This window comes from Saimiri boliviensis, chromosome 11, assembly GCF_048565385.1.
Source record: "Saimiri boliviensis isolate mSaiBol1 chromosome 11, mSaiBol1.pri, whole genome shotgun sequence".
Lineage (NCBI taxonomy): Eukaryota > Metazoa > Chordata > Mammalia > Primates > Cebidae > Saimiri > Saimiri boliviensis.
This window is the reverse complement of record NC_133459.1, coordinates 19,235,847-19,250,632: the sequence shown is the minus strand read 5'-3', so window position 1 is coordinate 19,250,632 and position 14,786 is coordinate 19,235,847. Positions and strand designations below refer to the sequence as shown.

The 14,786-nt window shown below is 39.4% G+C and overlaps 1 protein-coding gene and 1 non-coding gene across 33 annotated transcripts in view; both read left to right on the top strand.

Moving 5' to 3' along the window:
* The window catches only part of EIF4G3 (eukaryotic translation initiation factor 4 gamma 3), a 371,563-nt gene that overhangs the window by 326,764 nt on the left and 30,013 nt on the right, over positions 1-14,786 (top strand). For all 32 annotated transcript variants that reach the window (XM_074380218.1, XM_074380217.1, XM_039473805.2 and 29 more), the window contains one exon: positions 5,455-5,627. In XM_074380218.1, coding sequence (XP_074236319.1) covers positions 5,455-5,627 — 173 coding nt within the window. The remainder of the gene's footprint in view (positions 1-5,454; positions 5,628-14,786) is intronic.
* Positions 5,994-6,156, top strand: LOC120366268 (U1 spliceosomal RNA). Its single transcript, XR_005580997.2, has one exon. It is a non-coding gene; the product is annotated as a U1 spliceosomal RNA (small nuclear RNA).

Below are 14,786 nucleotides of genomic sequence, written 5' to 3'. Positions count from 1 at the left end.
CCTAGGAAGTTAAGCTCAAGAGATTACGTTAAACTCCTAAACTCATACAGTAGTAAGTGGCAGAACCAGGTTCAAATGTACCTCCATCTGACTTCACCATGTATGTTTTTAGCCTCTATGCTATATATTTATTGAGCATCTAAAATGTGCCAGTCACATTTTAGGGGTTATGACTGAGTATACCATATTTGTAGTGAGCAACATAGCCTGCTTCTGTGGAGCTTCCATTCCAGTAGGGAGATACAGACAAGTCTGGCCCTAAGATCGGTAGTAAATTAATAAACAATAGCTATCAAAAAAAAAAAAAAAACGTTTTCAGTGCCAAAAACTACAACTATGTGATGTGATGGAGTGAGAAAAGACAGGAGGTATCATTTCAACTGAAAGCTCAAAGTCAAGAAGTAGCAAACCATGAGAAAATGAGATGAAAGGGCAAGGTTATGAATTGCTATGATATTACGAATATCATGATATAACTGGAAGCATTACCCTTGAGAACCAGCACAAGACAAGAATGCCTTCTCTCACCACTCTTATTCAACACAGTATTGGAAGTTCTGTCCAAGATAATCAGGCAAGAAAAATAAATAAAGCATATTGATATATAGGAAGAGAGGCATAAAGAGACAAGCAATATGCCAGGTCAGACAGCCAAGTCAGAGATTTGAAGACAAGGAAGAGAGGAAGTCAAACTCTCCCTGTTTGCAGATGACATGAACCTATATCTAGAAAACCCCATCATCTCAGCCAAAAGCTTCTTAAGCTGATAAGCAACTTCAGCAAAATCTCAGGATACAAAATTAACATGTAAAAACACTAGCATTCGTATATACCAACAACAGTCAAGCTGAAAGCCAAATCTCAAATGAACTTCCATTCACATTTGCCACAAAAAGAATAAAATACCTAGGAATACAGCTAACAAGGGAAGTGAAGGATCTCTACAAGGAGAACTACAAACCACTATTCAGAGGAATCAGAGATGACACAAACAAATGGAAAAACGTTCCATGCTCATGGATAGGAAGAATCACTATCATGAAAATGGCCATACTGCCCAAAGCAGTTTATAGATTCAGTGCTATTCTCATTAAACTACCATTGGGGTTCTTCACAGAACTAGAAAAAAACTACTTAAAAATTCATATAGAACTAAAAAAAGAACCCAAATAGCCAAGGCAGTTGTAAGCAAAAGAACAAAACTGGAGGTGTCACACTTCCCTACTTCAAACTATATTACAGGGCTACAGTAACCAAAACAGCATGGTATGGTACAATAACAGACACATAAATCAGTGGAAAAGAATAGAGAACCCAGAAATAAGACTACACACCTACAACTGTCTGATCTTCAACAAACCTGGCAAAAACAAGCAATGGGGAAAGGATTCCCTTTTTAAGAAATGGTGCTGGGATACCTGGCTAGCCATATGCAGAAAATTGAAACTGGACATCTTCTTTATTACCATATACAAAAATCAACTCAAGATGGATTAAAATGTAAAACTCAAAACTGTAAAGAAGAAAACTTACACAATACCATTCAGGACATAGGCACGGGCGAAGATTTCATGATGAAGATGCCAAAAGCAATTGCAACAAATGGAAAAATTGACAAATGGGATCTAATTAAACTACAGAACTCTGCACACACAAAACTGTCATCAACAGAATAAACAGACAACTTACAAAATGGAAGAAAATGTTTGCAATCTATGTATCAAAGTCTTCTGTCCAGCATCTATAGGGAACTTAAACAAATCTACAAGAAAGAAACCCCATGAAAAAGCAGACAAAGGACACGGACAGTACTCAAAGGAAGACATACATGTGGCCAACAATCATAAGGAAGAAAAGCTCAACATAACTGATTATTAAAGAAATGCACATCAGAACCCCAATGTGATACCATCTAATACCAATCAGAGTGGCCATTATTAAAAAGTTGACAAATAATAGATGTTGGCGAGGTTGTGGAGAAAAAGGTACACTTTTTTTTTTTTTTGAGACAGAATCTAGCTCTGTCACCCAGGCTGGAGTGCAGTGGCACAATCTTAGCTCACTGAAACCTCCACCTCCTGGATTCAAGCGATTCTCCTGCCTCAACCTTCCCAGTAGTTGGTATTACTGGTGCCTGCCACCATGCCCAGCTAATTTCTGTGTTTTTAGTAGAGATCGGGTTTCACTCTGTTGGCCAGGCTGGTCTTGAACTCCTGACCTCAAGTGATCTGCCCACCTTGGCCTACCAAAGTGCTGGGATTACAAGTGTGAGCCACCACGCCTGGGCTAAAAAAGGTACACTTTTACACTGTTGGGAGTGTAAATGAGTTCAATCATTGTGGAAGACAGTGTGGCAATTCCTGAGAGACCTAGAGACAGAAATACCATTTGATTCAGCAATCCCATTACTGGCTATATACCCAAAGGAATATAAATTGTTCTCTTAAAAAGAGAACATGTGTTCATTGCGGCACTATTCACAATAGCAAAAACATGTGATCAACCTAAATGCCTATCAACGATAGACTGGGTAAAGAAAATGTGGCACATAGACACTATGAAACATTATCCAGCCATAAAAAGAACTGAGATCATGTCCTTTGCAGGGACATGGATGGAGCTAGAGGCCATTATCCTTAGCAAACTAATGCAGAAACGGAAAAGCAAATACCTCAGGTTCTCACTTATAAACAAACAGGAGCTAAATGATGAGAACACATGGATACGTAGAGGGGAACAGCACACACCAGGGCCTACTGGAGGACAGAAGGTGGAAGAAGAGAGAGGATCAGGAAAAATAAGTAATTGGATACTAGGCTTAGTATTTGGGTGATGAAATAATCTGTACAACAAACCCCCATGACACACATTTACCTATGTAGCAAACCTGCACATCTTGCACATGTACCCTGAACTTAAAAAAAAATCATGATACAGTTAATTGACCCTTTATGTAAGCACAGTGAATGAATTCTCATTAGAAGACATTTAATCACTAAGGATTTTTTTATTATTATTTATTTATTTTTTGAGACAGAGTCTCACTCTGTCATCCAGGCTAGAGTGCAGTGGCTTGATTTCTGCTCACTGCAACCTCCACCTCCCAGATTGAAGCAATTCTCTTGCCTCAGCCTCCCGAATGGCTGGGATTACAGGCACGTGCCACCACCACCTCCAGCTAATTTTTGTTCTTTTTGGTATAGACGAGGTTTCACCTTGTTGGCCAGACTGGTCTCGAACTCCTGACCTCAAGTGATCTACCCACCTTGGCGTCCCAAAGTGCGAGGATTACAGGTGTGAGCCACTACGCCTGGCCTGAGGATTTAATACTTGCATTCATTTGCAGGCCCTCTTCAAAAGACATAACAGTGATGTTGATTGGCTTAAAATGAGGTTAAAAACCCCAAAAGGGGCCAGGTACTAAGGATGAGTGATAATTTATTTAACAAACTAAGAATGTGTGTGAGGTGCAGATGTGGCCAGAAACAAAAGGGAATTAGGTTCATTAAAAGCATATATAAGGAACCATTTTACAGCTGGTCGAGGTGGCTCAAGCCTGTAATCCCAGCATTTTGGGAGGCCATGGTGGGCAGATTACCTGAGGTCAGGAGTTTGAAACTAGCCTGGCCAACATGGTGAAACGTTATCTCTACTAAAAATACAAAATTAGCAGGGCATGGTGGCGCATGCCTGTAATCTCAGCTACTTGGGAGGCTGAGGCAGGAGAATCTCTTGAACCTCTGAGGCAGAGGTTTCTGTGAGCTGAGATTGTGCCATTACACTCCAGCCTGGGCGACAAGAGTGAAACTCTGTCTCAAAAAGAAAAAAGAAACCATTTTACGTGATAATTGTCTTGAATGTTTCAAAAATGGCAATGTCATGAAAAGATAAGAAAGGACCATTTTAGATTAAAGGAGTCTGAACAACATCATGACATGTAAAGTCAGGTTCTCAACTGGACTCAGCAACAACAAAAAGCTGTATTAGACATTTAGAGACGGCTGTGAAAATTTGAATATGTACTATAAATCAAATATTTTTATTGACATATCAATAATAAATTTCTTGGACATTTAGAAAGAAGAAACTAACAATTGAATCTAAATCAAAGTTAAGATGGATAATTGTATATTGTATGACTCTTAATTTTTCTGTAGGCTTGAAATTTTGTTAGATAAAAAGTTAATGTTGGGGAGGTATTAAATAAAGGAGCAGGGAGGAAAAAGCAACAGTGGTGAGACACCTAGATGAGCCTCGTCCCTTCTACATCTGGTCATCACCCTTCCTACCTACATCCTCCTCCTTGGAAGAGCTAATTTGCTTCAAAGGTTGAACCAAAAGATTTTGAATTCCAGGGCACCAGACTGATTTGCACTAGCTGAGAGCAGAGAGGTACACTGCTTTATTGATATTTCAGCAACTCTGGCTGACCAGCTTTCACTCTTCAGACCAAAGATACTGACTTGGCTGGATTACTCTATAGTAAATACCAGTTAACAAGCACAAATTAAGAAGCATACCACAAGAATTTACTAAAAGGATTTTAATGCTTAACCTAACCACATCACTTAATTTTAACTTTCATATGAAGGAAGACCTTTTTCATTGAAGATTATAGAAATATTAACCTACCCAGGCCAGGTGCGGTGGCTCAAGCCTGTAATCCCAGCACTTTGGGAGGCCGAGGCGGGCGGATCACGAGTTCAAGAGATCGAGACCATCCTGGTCAACATGGTGAAACCCCGTGTCTACTAAAAATACAAAAAAAAAAAATTAGCTGGACATGGTGGCACATGCCTGTAATTCCAGCTACTCAGGAGGCTGAGGCAGGAGAATTGCCTGAACCCAGGTGGCGGAGGTTGCGGTGAGCCGAGATCTCACCATTGCACTCCAGCCTGGGTAACAAGAGCGAAACTCCGTCTCAAAAAAAAAAGAAAAGAAAAAAAGAAATATTAACCTACCCAGACGCAGTAACCTCAGTTCACTCATTAAAGCTTTTGAATTATGACATTGAATTTTTGTTTCATAGTATACCATTTTTAATTTTTTAAATAAGTGATTATAAAATAAGTAAATATGTAGAAAAATACATTTGACTCTGGGCCTTTGAGTGATGTTTAATACAATGTTAAATTAAATGTGTTAACTTTGTGAAGATGCATTGTTTTTTATAATTTTTCATTTATAAAAACAGTTCTCTGGTAAAAACAGGAAAACCAAGACAAGTTCTAAAAGAGCTATAATGCTCTTTTTTAATATGACTTCTAATATTGCCCATATCAGACTGCAATTTACTGAGTTGTATATTATGTTAAACAGATAGAAACTTAAAATATGAAAACTGTCTTGTTCATAGAGCTTTCTACTGATTCTTTTGTAAGTAAAAGATTGATCTTAACATTCTGGTAACACTAATCAGATTTTGGAGTAAGCCTTTCTTTGCTGTTTGAACAGGAAGCCATGCAGTGTGTGGAAGAGCTGAATGCCCAGGGCCTGCTACATGTTTTTGTGAGAGTGGGAGTGGAGTCCACCCTGGAAAGGAGCCAGATCACCAGGGATCACATGGGCCAACTACTTTATCAGCTGGTACAGTCAGAAAAACTCAGCAAACAGGACTTTTTCAAAGGGTTGGTATCTTCTTCAAGAGTGGTATTCAGTTACTAGGCTCTTCAATACCAGTTAATTTTTGAAGTACTTACCTCTTCAAGTATTTAGTTTTTTCCATAGATAAAAATTGTATCCACTGTAATATCTCAATATGATGCAATTAATATATTGGTTGATGTGATTGATGACATTTTATAGGTTGTGCTGGGGCATAAAGTTTATCTTTTGGTTTCCAGTATATTATTGTTTGATCTCTATCATGATGTGAGTAAGGTAGCAGAGACCCTTTAGCCTCAGGGAAACTCTGAGGCGTTTAGTAGCCCATTTACATGTGATCCCCAAATGAATTTTGAGGAAAAAAGCTTTTCTTTATGAGAACAATCCTAATACTTACCTGGCAGGGAGGTACCATGATCATGAAGGTGGTTTTCCCAATGCGAGGCTTATCCATAGCACTCTGGATGCACTGACCCCTGCGATTTCCCCAAATGCAGGAAACTCAACTGCATGATTTGTGGTAGTGGGGGACTGTGTTCGCGCTTTCCCCGGCTCTTTTAAAAAAAAAATCCTAAAAAATCGTCTTAAATTTAAAAACCTTATTCTTTTAATAAACAATGGTTATTTTGACCAGGAAGGACTTGTCTGCCCACTCTAGCATTGTGGAGAAGGATATGTAACTAGATGTTCTTAATGAAGTAGTCTATTTCAGGTTGGTTTCATTATGATTCTTGTCAATGGATGATTTGATGAGGTCTGCCTATCATTGGTGGTGAATCCTCATTTGATCAGGTTCTTGTATGTTTGTGATATACCATCGTCACAGGTGCATGGATCAGATTCCTTGTGGTTCAGCCACAAAGTCTTACCCAGGCATAGGCTGTGTAATCAGTGTTTAAAGTGAAAATTGCATTGGTAAAAAGTGTTGTTTTAGGAGGCATGTTGTATCAAATATAAACACGGAATCACACCCAGGACTAACAGATGCCCACTCTCTAAGAGAATAGCAAATAGGATCTCCTGAGTTCTGGACGTTCGATTTACATCTGCCATCTCATCTTCAACTGGACATATGCTTATTGAATCAAGTGGCAGTAAGAATTCTGTACTACTTTTAATTTTCCTCTTTGATTTTTTTGGTCAAGCTCATAATCTCATAATTAAATATACATATGATGAAATGTCACTGTATATTTTTCTTTAATCTTTTCACATATGGCCATTCTTTTAGAATAGGGTAACCATTATGTGTCATTGTTGGCCAGGTGCAGTGGCTCACACCTGTAATCCCAGCACTTAGGGAGGCTGAGGTGGGGAGATCACAGGGTCAGGAGATTGAGACCATCCTGGCTAACATGGTGAAACTCCATCTCTACTAAAAATACAAAAAATGGGCCAGGCGAGGTAGCACACACCTATAATACTAGCTACCTGGGAGTTCAAGGCAGGAGAATTGCTTGAACCCAGGAGGCAGAGGTTGCAGTGAGCCAAGATTGCGCCACTGCACTCCAGCCTAGGCAACAGAGCAAGATTCCATCTCAAAGAAAAAAAGTTTTCTTACAGGCTGGGCACCATGGCTCACACCTGTAACCCTAGCACTTTGGAAGGCTGAGGTGGGAAGATTGCTTGAGCCCGGGAGTTTGAGACCAGCGTGGGCAACATGGTGAAACTCCATATATACTAAAAATATATAAATGAGCTGGGCATGGTGGTGTGCACCTGTAGTGCCAGCTAGTTGGGAGGCTGAGGTAAAATAATTGATTGAGTCTGGAGGTAAAGGCTGTAGTGAGCCATGATCATGCCACTATACTCTAGTGTAGGTGACAGAATGAGATCCTGTCTGGAAAAAAAAAAAAAGAGTTTTATTTCAGCAATAAGCTAGCTTGCTCTGAATTTAGTAAATTACTAGATTAAGGCCATCTGAACCAGTTAACTTGGTAAGAAATTTTGGCAAAAGTTGCTGTGGTTATTGGCTTTTAAGGCCAGGATGGTTTCCCAGTTTTAAAAGAGAAACCTGCAGTTCACTCCAGTAACTAGCCAGTGCAAACAGTAAGAGCAAATGAAGGCATGTACACTCTCACAATCATATATTGAATGTGGTCCTCCCAGCAGACTTGAAATTATAGTTTCCAGAAATTACTGTTGGAGTGATGAAAATATCCATTTATAAATAGTTACTTATTACCCAGGTAGTATGATATATTCCTCAGAAAATTCTAGAAATGATATTGGTAAGTTATCATTTACCATTTTCTGTCTCTTCAAACTACACTCAGAAGTTGATTTCTATCTATAAAGATCCCAGGAAGTGTAGTCTACCTTTATCGGCTATAACTAAACTTGTGAAATACTAGCTTAGTTTCTAGCCTATCTCAGACATTTGCATTTCTCCCTTTGTGGGATTGAAGAAAAAGTATTATATCCAGACATGGTGGCTACATTTTTGTTGTTGGTAGTAAAATTGCTGTTGTCAGCAATAACCACCACACTACTACCTTTTGTTTTGACGTAAAATAAGCTTAACACTTCTGTGTCTCAGCAGTTACTTCATGTTTCACCATATCTGCTGCTTTCTGCAGCTGGAGGCAGTCTCCAGGCCTAGCCTTTCATACTTAGTTAGACCTTAGACCAAGACATGTAAAAGTTGTACTATTTTATTCTAAATGGAGAGGCCTGACAATTTAGTGCCCACCTTTTCCTAAGAGGGAAATGCGCGGATAGCTTCATGTCAGTGTCCACCAAGAGCCTTCCTGCAAGTAGATTAGAATTTCACAATCCCTTCTAAAACCTGAGTTATAAATGGCTCATACTGTCAAGACAGGCCATTTAATTGGACCCATGAAGATACCCTGTCTTTTGTTTCTTTATTCTTTACCTACAAAGATAGCATTGTCCTTTCGTAGTGTTGTGGAAGAGCCTCTGAGGTCAGCTTCTTTGGATGCTGCTACTGCTTAGATGTCAACTTCTGAAACCTCGCCAAGCCAATGATAACTCTGGGAAGGTTAGAAAGCAGAAAGCTTCCCTGTATACTGGTCCCTGGTGAGATAGCTACTAATCTGCCATTTCTCCCTATAGTTCTCTTCAGAGTATGCACTGCTGCAAGGTAGTGAAATAGACAAAAGTTTCAAATAGGCTTTATGAATATAGTTTTTGGCTCCTTTGGAATTTTCCTTACAGGATGTTATATAATTGCTCTATGTAAAATACACCTCCACAAAGATAACATCAAGCCATGCTCCTGATGTTTGCAGGACTAAATACTAAATGTAAATCTAAATCTTTATGATACAAATTAGGTCAGTAGGTAGAAGGACTAAATACTAAATGTAAATCTAAATCTTTATGATACAAATTAGGTCAGTAGGTAGATAGGTAGAAGCATTATTATATAGGTACATGCACTTCAAATAGTGTGTTGATACGGTCTTTTTAAATCATGATTTCAGAAACCTTTTTTTTTTTTTGAGACGGAGTTTCGCTCTTGTTACCCAGGCCGGAGTGCAATGGCGCGATCTCGACTCACCGCAACCTCCGCCTCCTGGGTTCAGGCAATTCTCCTGCCTCAGCCTGCTGAGTAGCAGGGATTACAGGCATGCACCACCATGCCCAGTTAATTTTTTTGTATTTTTAGTAGAGACGGGTTTCACCATGTTGGCCAGGATGGTCTTGATCTCTTGACCTCGTGATCCACCCGCCTCGGCCTCCCAAAGTGCTGGGATTACAGGCGTGAGCCACCGTGCCCAGCCCAAAACTTTTTTTTTTTTTTTGAGACTGAGTCTCGCTCTGTCACCCAGGCTGGAATGCAATGGTATGATCTTGGCTCACTGCAACCTCCGCCTCCTGGGTTTAACCAATTCTCCTGCTTCAGCCTCCAGAGTAACTGGGATTACAGGCGCATGCCACTACACTCAGTTAATTTTTTGTATTTTTAGTAGAGATGGGGTTTCACCACGTTGACGAGGCTGGTCTCGAACTCCTGACCTCAGGCAATCCGCCTTCCTTGGCCTCCCAAAGTGCTGGGATTACAGGTGTGAGCTACCACACCCAGCCCCAGAAAGTTTCTTTTAAAAAACTGTCTAGTAAATATAGTTGAGTGCAATTTGCTATTCATCGCAGAATTGGAATGACTTTGAAAGTGTAATAAGGAAATGAATACCAAGATAGTAAAAATTAGAGTGGACAATAGACACAAAATATGTACCCTACAGGGAGATTGATACATTAGTATTTCACTTTGGGAGCAGTTTGTTGGAGAAGAAATTCTTATCTCTGCCTTGACTACTTTTCTGGAACTTTTATTACTGCGTACAGCAGTTCTACATTAGTAAAAGACCCTACATAAGCTGGACACAGTGACTCACACTTGTAATCTCAGCTACTAGGGAAGCTAAGGTGGGATGATGGCTTGAGGCCAGGAGGTCAAGGCGTGGCCAACACAGCAAGACCCCATCTCTTAAAAAAATTAGTAATGCCGGATCTCTCAGCAGAAACCCTACAAGCCAGAAGAGAGTGGGGGCTGATATTCAACATCCTTAAAAGAAAACCTAGAATTTCATATCCAGCCAAACTAAGCTTCATAAGCAAAGGAGAAATAAAATCCTTTACGTACAATCAATTGCCGAGAGATTTCATCACCACCAGGCCTGCCTTACAAGAGCTCCTGAAAGAAGCACTAAACATGGAAAGGAACAACCAGTACCAGCCACTCCAAAAATGTACCAAATGGTGAAGACCATCGACACAATGAAGAAACTGCATCAACTAACAGGCAAAACAACCAGCTAGAATCAAAATGGCAGGATCAAACTCACACATAACAATATTAACTTTAGAGGAGAGAGATCCAAGATGGCTGATCACTAGCAGCTCGGGATTGTAGCTCCCAGTGAAAACGCAAAGAACGAGAGGACACCACACCTTCACATGAATTCTTGTTGCTCACGCACCAGGAGATTCCCAGCGGAGGAGCCCCACGGGTCGCCAGCGCGACTCTTGTGACCGGCAAGGCGGTTTTGCCAGCGCCTCAGAGCATCGGTTCTCGGTGCAGAGTCAGAAAAGCACCACCAATCTTAACGCTGCTGATTTAGTCGGTGCAGTGGGTTGCTCAGGTTTCGGTGCTGAGAATCAGTAAGTTGGACGTCCAGTCAGAAACCCAATTACAAAGACGGTAATTATAAAGACCACAGATGGATAAATCTACAACGAAGGGAAGAAAACAGTCAAAAAAGGCTGAGAATACCCAAGATCAGAACGCCTCTTCCTCAGCAGGGGATCCCAGTTCCTCATCAGCAACGAAACAAGGCTTGATGGAGAAAGAGTGTGTTCCAATTACAGAAGCAGGCTTCAAAACGTGGATAATAAGAAACTTCTGTGAATTAAAAGAACTTGTTCTAACACAATCTAAAGAAACTAAGAACTTTGAAAAAAGGTTTGACGAAATGTCAACAAGAATACAAAATTTAGAGAGGAAAATAAGTGAATTGATGGAGCTGAAAAACACAATACGAGAACTATGTGAAGTATGCACAAGTTTTAACAGCCGAATTGATCAAGCAGAAGAAAGGATATCAGAGGTCGAAGACCAACTTAATGAAATAAAACTAGAAGACAAGATTAGAGAAAAAAGGATAAAAAGGAATGAGCAAAGTCTCCAAGAAATATGGGACTATGTGAAAAGACCTAATCTACGCTTGATAGGTGTACCTGAATGTGACGAAGAGAATGAATCCAAGCTGGAAAATATGCTTCAGGATATTATTCAGGAAAATTTTCCCAACTTAGTAAGGCAGGATAATATTCAACTCCAGGTAATACAGAGAACACCACAAAGATATTCCTCAAGAAGAGCAACTCCAAGGCACATAATCGTCAGATTCACCAGGGTTGAAATGAAGGAGAAAATACTAAGGGCAGCCAGAGAGAAAGGTCAGGTTACCCACAAAGGGAAGCCTATCAGACTTACAGCAGATCTCTCAGCAGAAACCCTACAAGCCAGAAGAGAGTGGGGACCAATATTCAACATCCTTAAAGAAAAGAATTTTCGGCCGGGCGCGGTGGCTCAAGCCTGTAATCCCAGCACTTTGGGAGGCCGAGGCGGGTGGATCACGAGGTCGAGAGATCGAGACCATCCTGGTCAACATGTGAAACCCTGTCTCTACTAAAAATACAAAAAAACTAGCTGGGCGTGGTGGCGCATGCCTGTAATCCCAGCTACTTAGGAGGCTGAGGCAGGAGAATTGCCTGAGCCCAGGAGGCGGAGGTTGCGGTGAGCCGAGATCGCGCCATTGCACTCCAGCCTGGGTAACAAGAGCGAAACTCCGTCTCAAAAAAAAAAAAAAAAAAAGAAAAGAATTTTCAACCAAGAATTTCACATCCAGCCAAACTAAGCTTCATAAGTGAAGGAAAAATAAAGTTTTTTGTGAACAAGCAAGCACTCAGAGAATTCATCACCACCAGGCCTGCTTTACAAGAGCTTCTGAAAGAACCACTACACATAGAAAGGAACAAACAGTATCAGCCTTTCTAAAAAATACCAAAAAGTAAAGAACATTAATATAATGAAGAATTTATATCAACTAATGGGCAAATGGCAGTATTAAACTCACATATGTTATTATTAATTCTAAATTTAAATTGACTAAATTCCCCAATTCAAAGGCAGACAGCCAATTTGGACAAAAAACTAAAACTGTATGCTGCATCCAGACCCATCTCACATTCAAGGATACACAAAGACTCAAAACAAAGGATGGAGAGAGACTTACCAACTAACCAGAGAGCAAAAATAAATAAGTAAAAAGCAGAAGTTACAATTTTTGCCTCTGATAAAATAGTATTTAAAGCAACAAAGATCAAAAGAAGCAAAGAAGGACATTATATAATGATAAAAGAATCAGTGCAACAACAAGAAGAGTTAAAGGTCCTAAATATATACGCACCCAATACAGGAATACCCAGACATACAAGACTTATAAAGAGACTTAGACTCCCACACAATAATAGTGGGAGACTTCAACATTAATATTAGACAGATCAATGAGACAGAAAATTAACAACGATATCCAGGACTTGAACTCAGATCTGGAACAAGTAAACGTAATTAACATTTATAGAACTCTCCGCTTTACACAAAATATACACTCTTATCAGTACCACATCATATCAACTTAGAAGTTTAAATGAAATGTTGGTTGGCTCCTTGTTTGTTACTCTCTTCCCTCATTTTCTTTCATGTCTCCATTATTAAGGATAATTGTAGGCATACCCATATTTAGACTGCATTCTAGCCCGGGCAACGAAGCAATACCCCTATTCTCTCTCCCTCTTCCTCTTTCTCTTTCTTCCTCTTCTTTATTCTTTTTCTTATTATTTTTCTCTTTCTTAAAAAAAAAAAAAGAAATATGAAGGTCAGAAAAACACAGAATTGAGAAACAAGCTATTAAGTTTCACTAAAAATATATCACTGGATCTTAAACACAAGAACAGGAGATAAAAGTTTCAAATTGATTAGGAGCAGCTCAATAAAGTTTTTGCTGTCAACTATTTTTAGAAGGCAATGTTGGGCAAGAGATGAAATGCGGTTGAAGGTTATATATAATGTGTGTGTGTGTTTGTGTGTGTGTGTGTGTGTGTGTGTATGTATAAAAAAAAAAATTAACTTTAAATGTAAATGGGCTAAATGCCCCAATCAAAAGAGACAGACTGACAAATTGGATAAAAAGTCAAGAACCATCTGTGTTCTGTATTCCGGAAACCCATCTCACATGCAGGGACACACGTAAGCTCAAAATAAAGGGATGGAGGAAGATTTACCAAGCAAATGTAGAGCCAAAAAAAAAAAGTAGGAGTTGCAATCCTAGTCTCTGATAAAATGGACTTTAAACCAACAAAGATGAAAAGAGACAAAGAAGGGCATTACATAATGGTAAAAGGATCAATGCAACAAGAAGAACTAATGACCCTAAATATATAGGGACCCAATACAGGAGCACCCAGATACATAAAGCAAGTTCTTAATGATCTACAGAGAGACTTAGACTCCACACAATAATTGTGGGAGATTTTAACACTCCACTGTCAATATTAGAACAACAAAACAGAAAATTAACAAGGATATCCAGGACTTGAACTCAGATCTGGACCAAGCAGACCTAATAGACATCTACAAAAGTCTCCACCCCAAATCCACAGAGGATACATTCTTCTTAGCACCACATCGCACCTGCTCTAAAATTGACCACATAATTGGAAGTAAGTCACCCCTCAGCAAATACAAAAGAGTGGAAATCATAACAAACAGTCTCTCAGACCACAGTACAATCAAATTAGAACTCAGGATTAAGAAATTAACTCAGAACCTCACAACTTCATGAAAACTGAACAACTGACTCCTGAATGTTGACTAGATAAACAATGAAATAAAGGCAGAAATAAAGATGTTCTTTGAAACCAACAAGAACGTACCAGAATCTCTGGGACACATTTAAAGCAGTGTCTAGAGGGAAATTTATAGCAATAAATGCCCACATGAAAAGCAAGGAAAGATCTAAAATCGACACCCTATCATCAAAATTGAAAGAGCTAGAGGAGCAAGATCAAAAAATCTCAAAAGCTAGCATAAGACAAGAAATAACTAAGATCAGAGCAGAACTGAAGGAGATAGAGACACAAAAAACCCTTCGAAAAACATCAATAAATCCAGGAGCTGGTTTTTTTAAAAGATCAACAAAATAGACAGACTGCTAGCCAGATTAATAAAAGAAAGAAGAATCAAATAGATACAATAAAAAACAATAAACGGGATATCACCACCGATTCCACAGAAATACAAACTACCATCAGAGATTACTACAAACAACTCTATGCACATAAACCAGTAAACTTGGAAGAAATGAATAAATTCCTGGACACTTGCACCCTCCCAAGCCTAATCTAGGAAGAAATTGAAACCCTGAATAGACCAATAACAAGGGCTGAAGTTGAGGCAGCAATTAATAGCCTACCAACCAAAAAAAGTCCAGGTCCAGATGGGTTCATAGCCAAATTCCATCAGACGTACAAAGAGGAGCTGGTACCACTCCTTCTAAAACTTTTCCAAACAATCCTAAAAGAGGGAATCCTTCCCAAATCATTTTATGAGACCAACATCATCCTGATACCAAAACCCAACAGAGACTCAACCA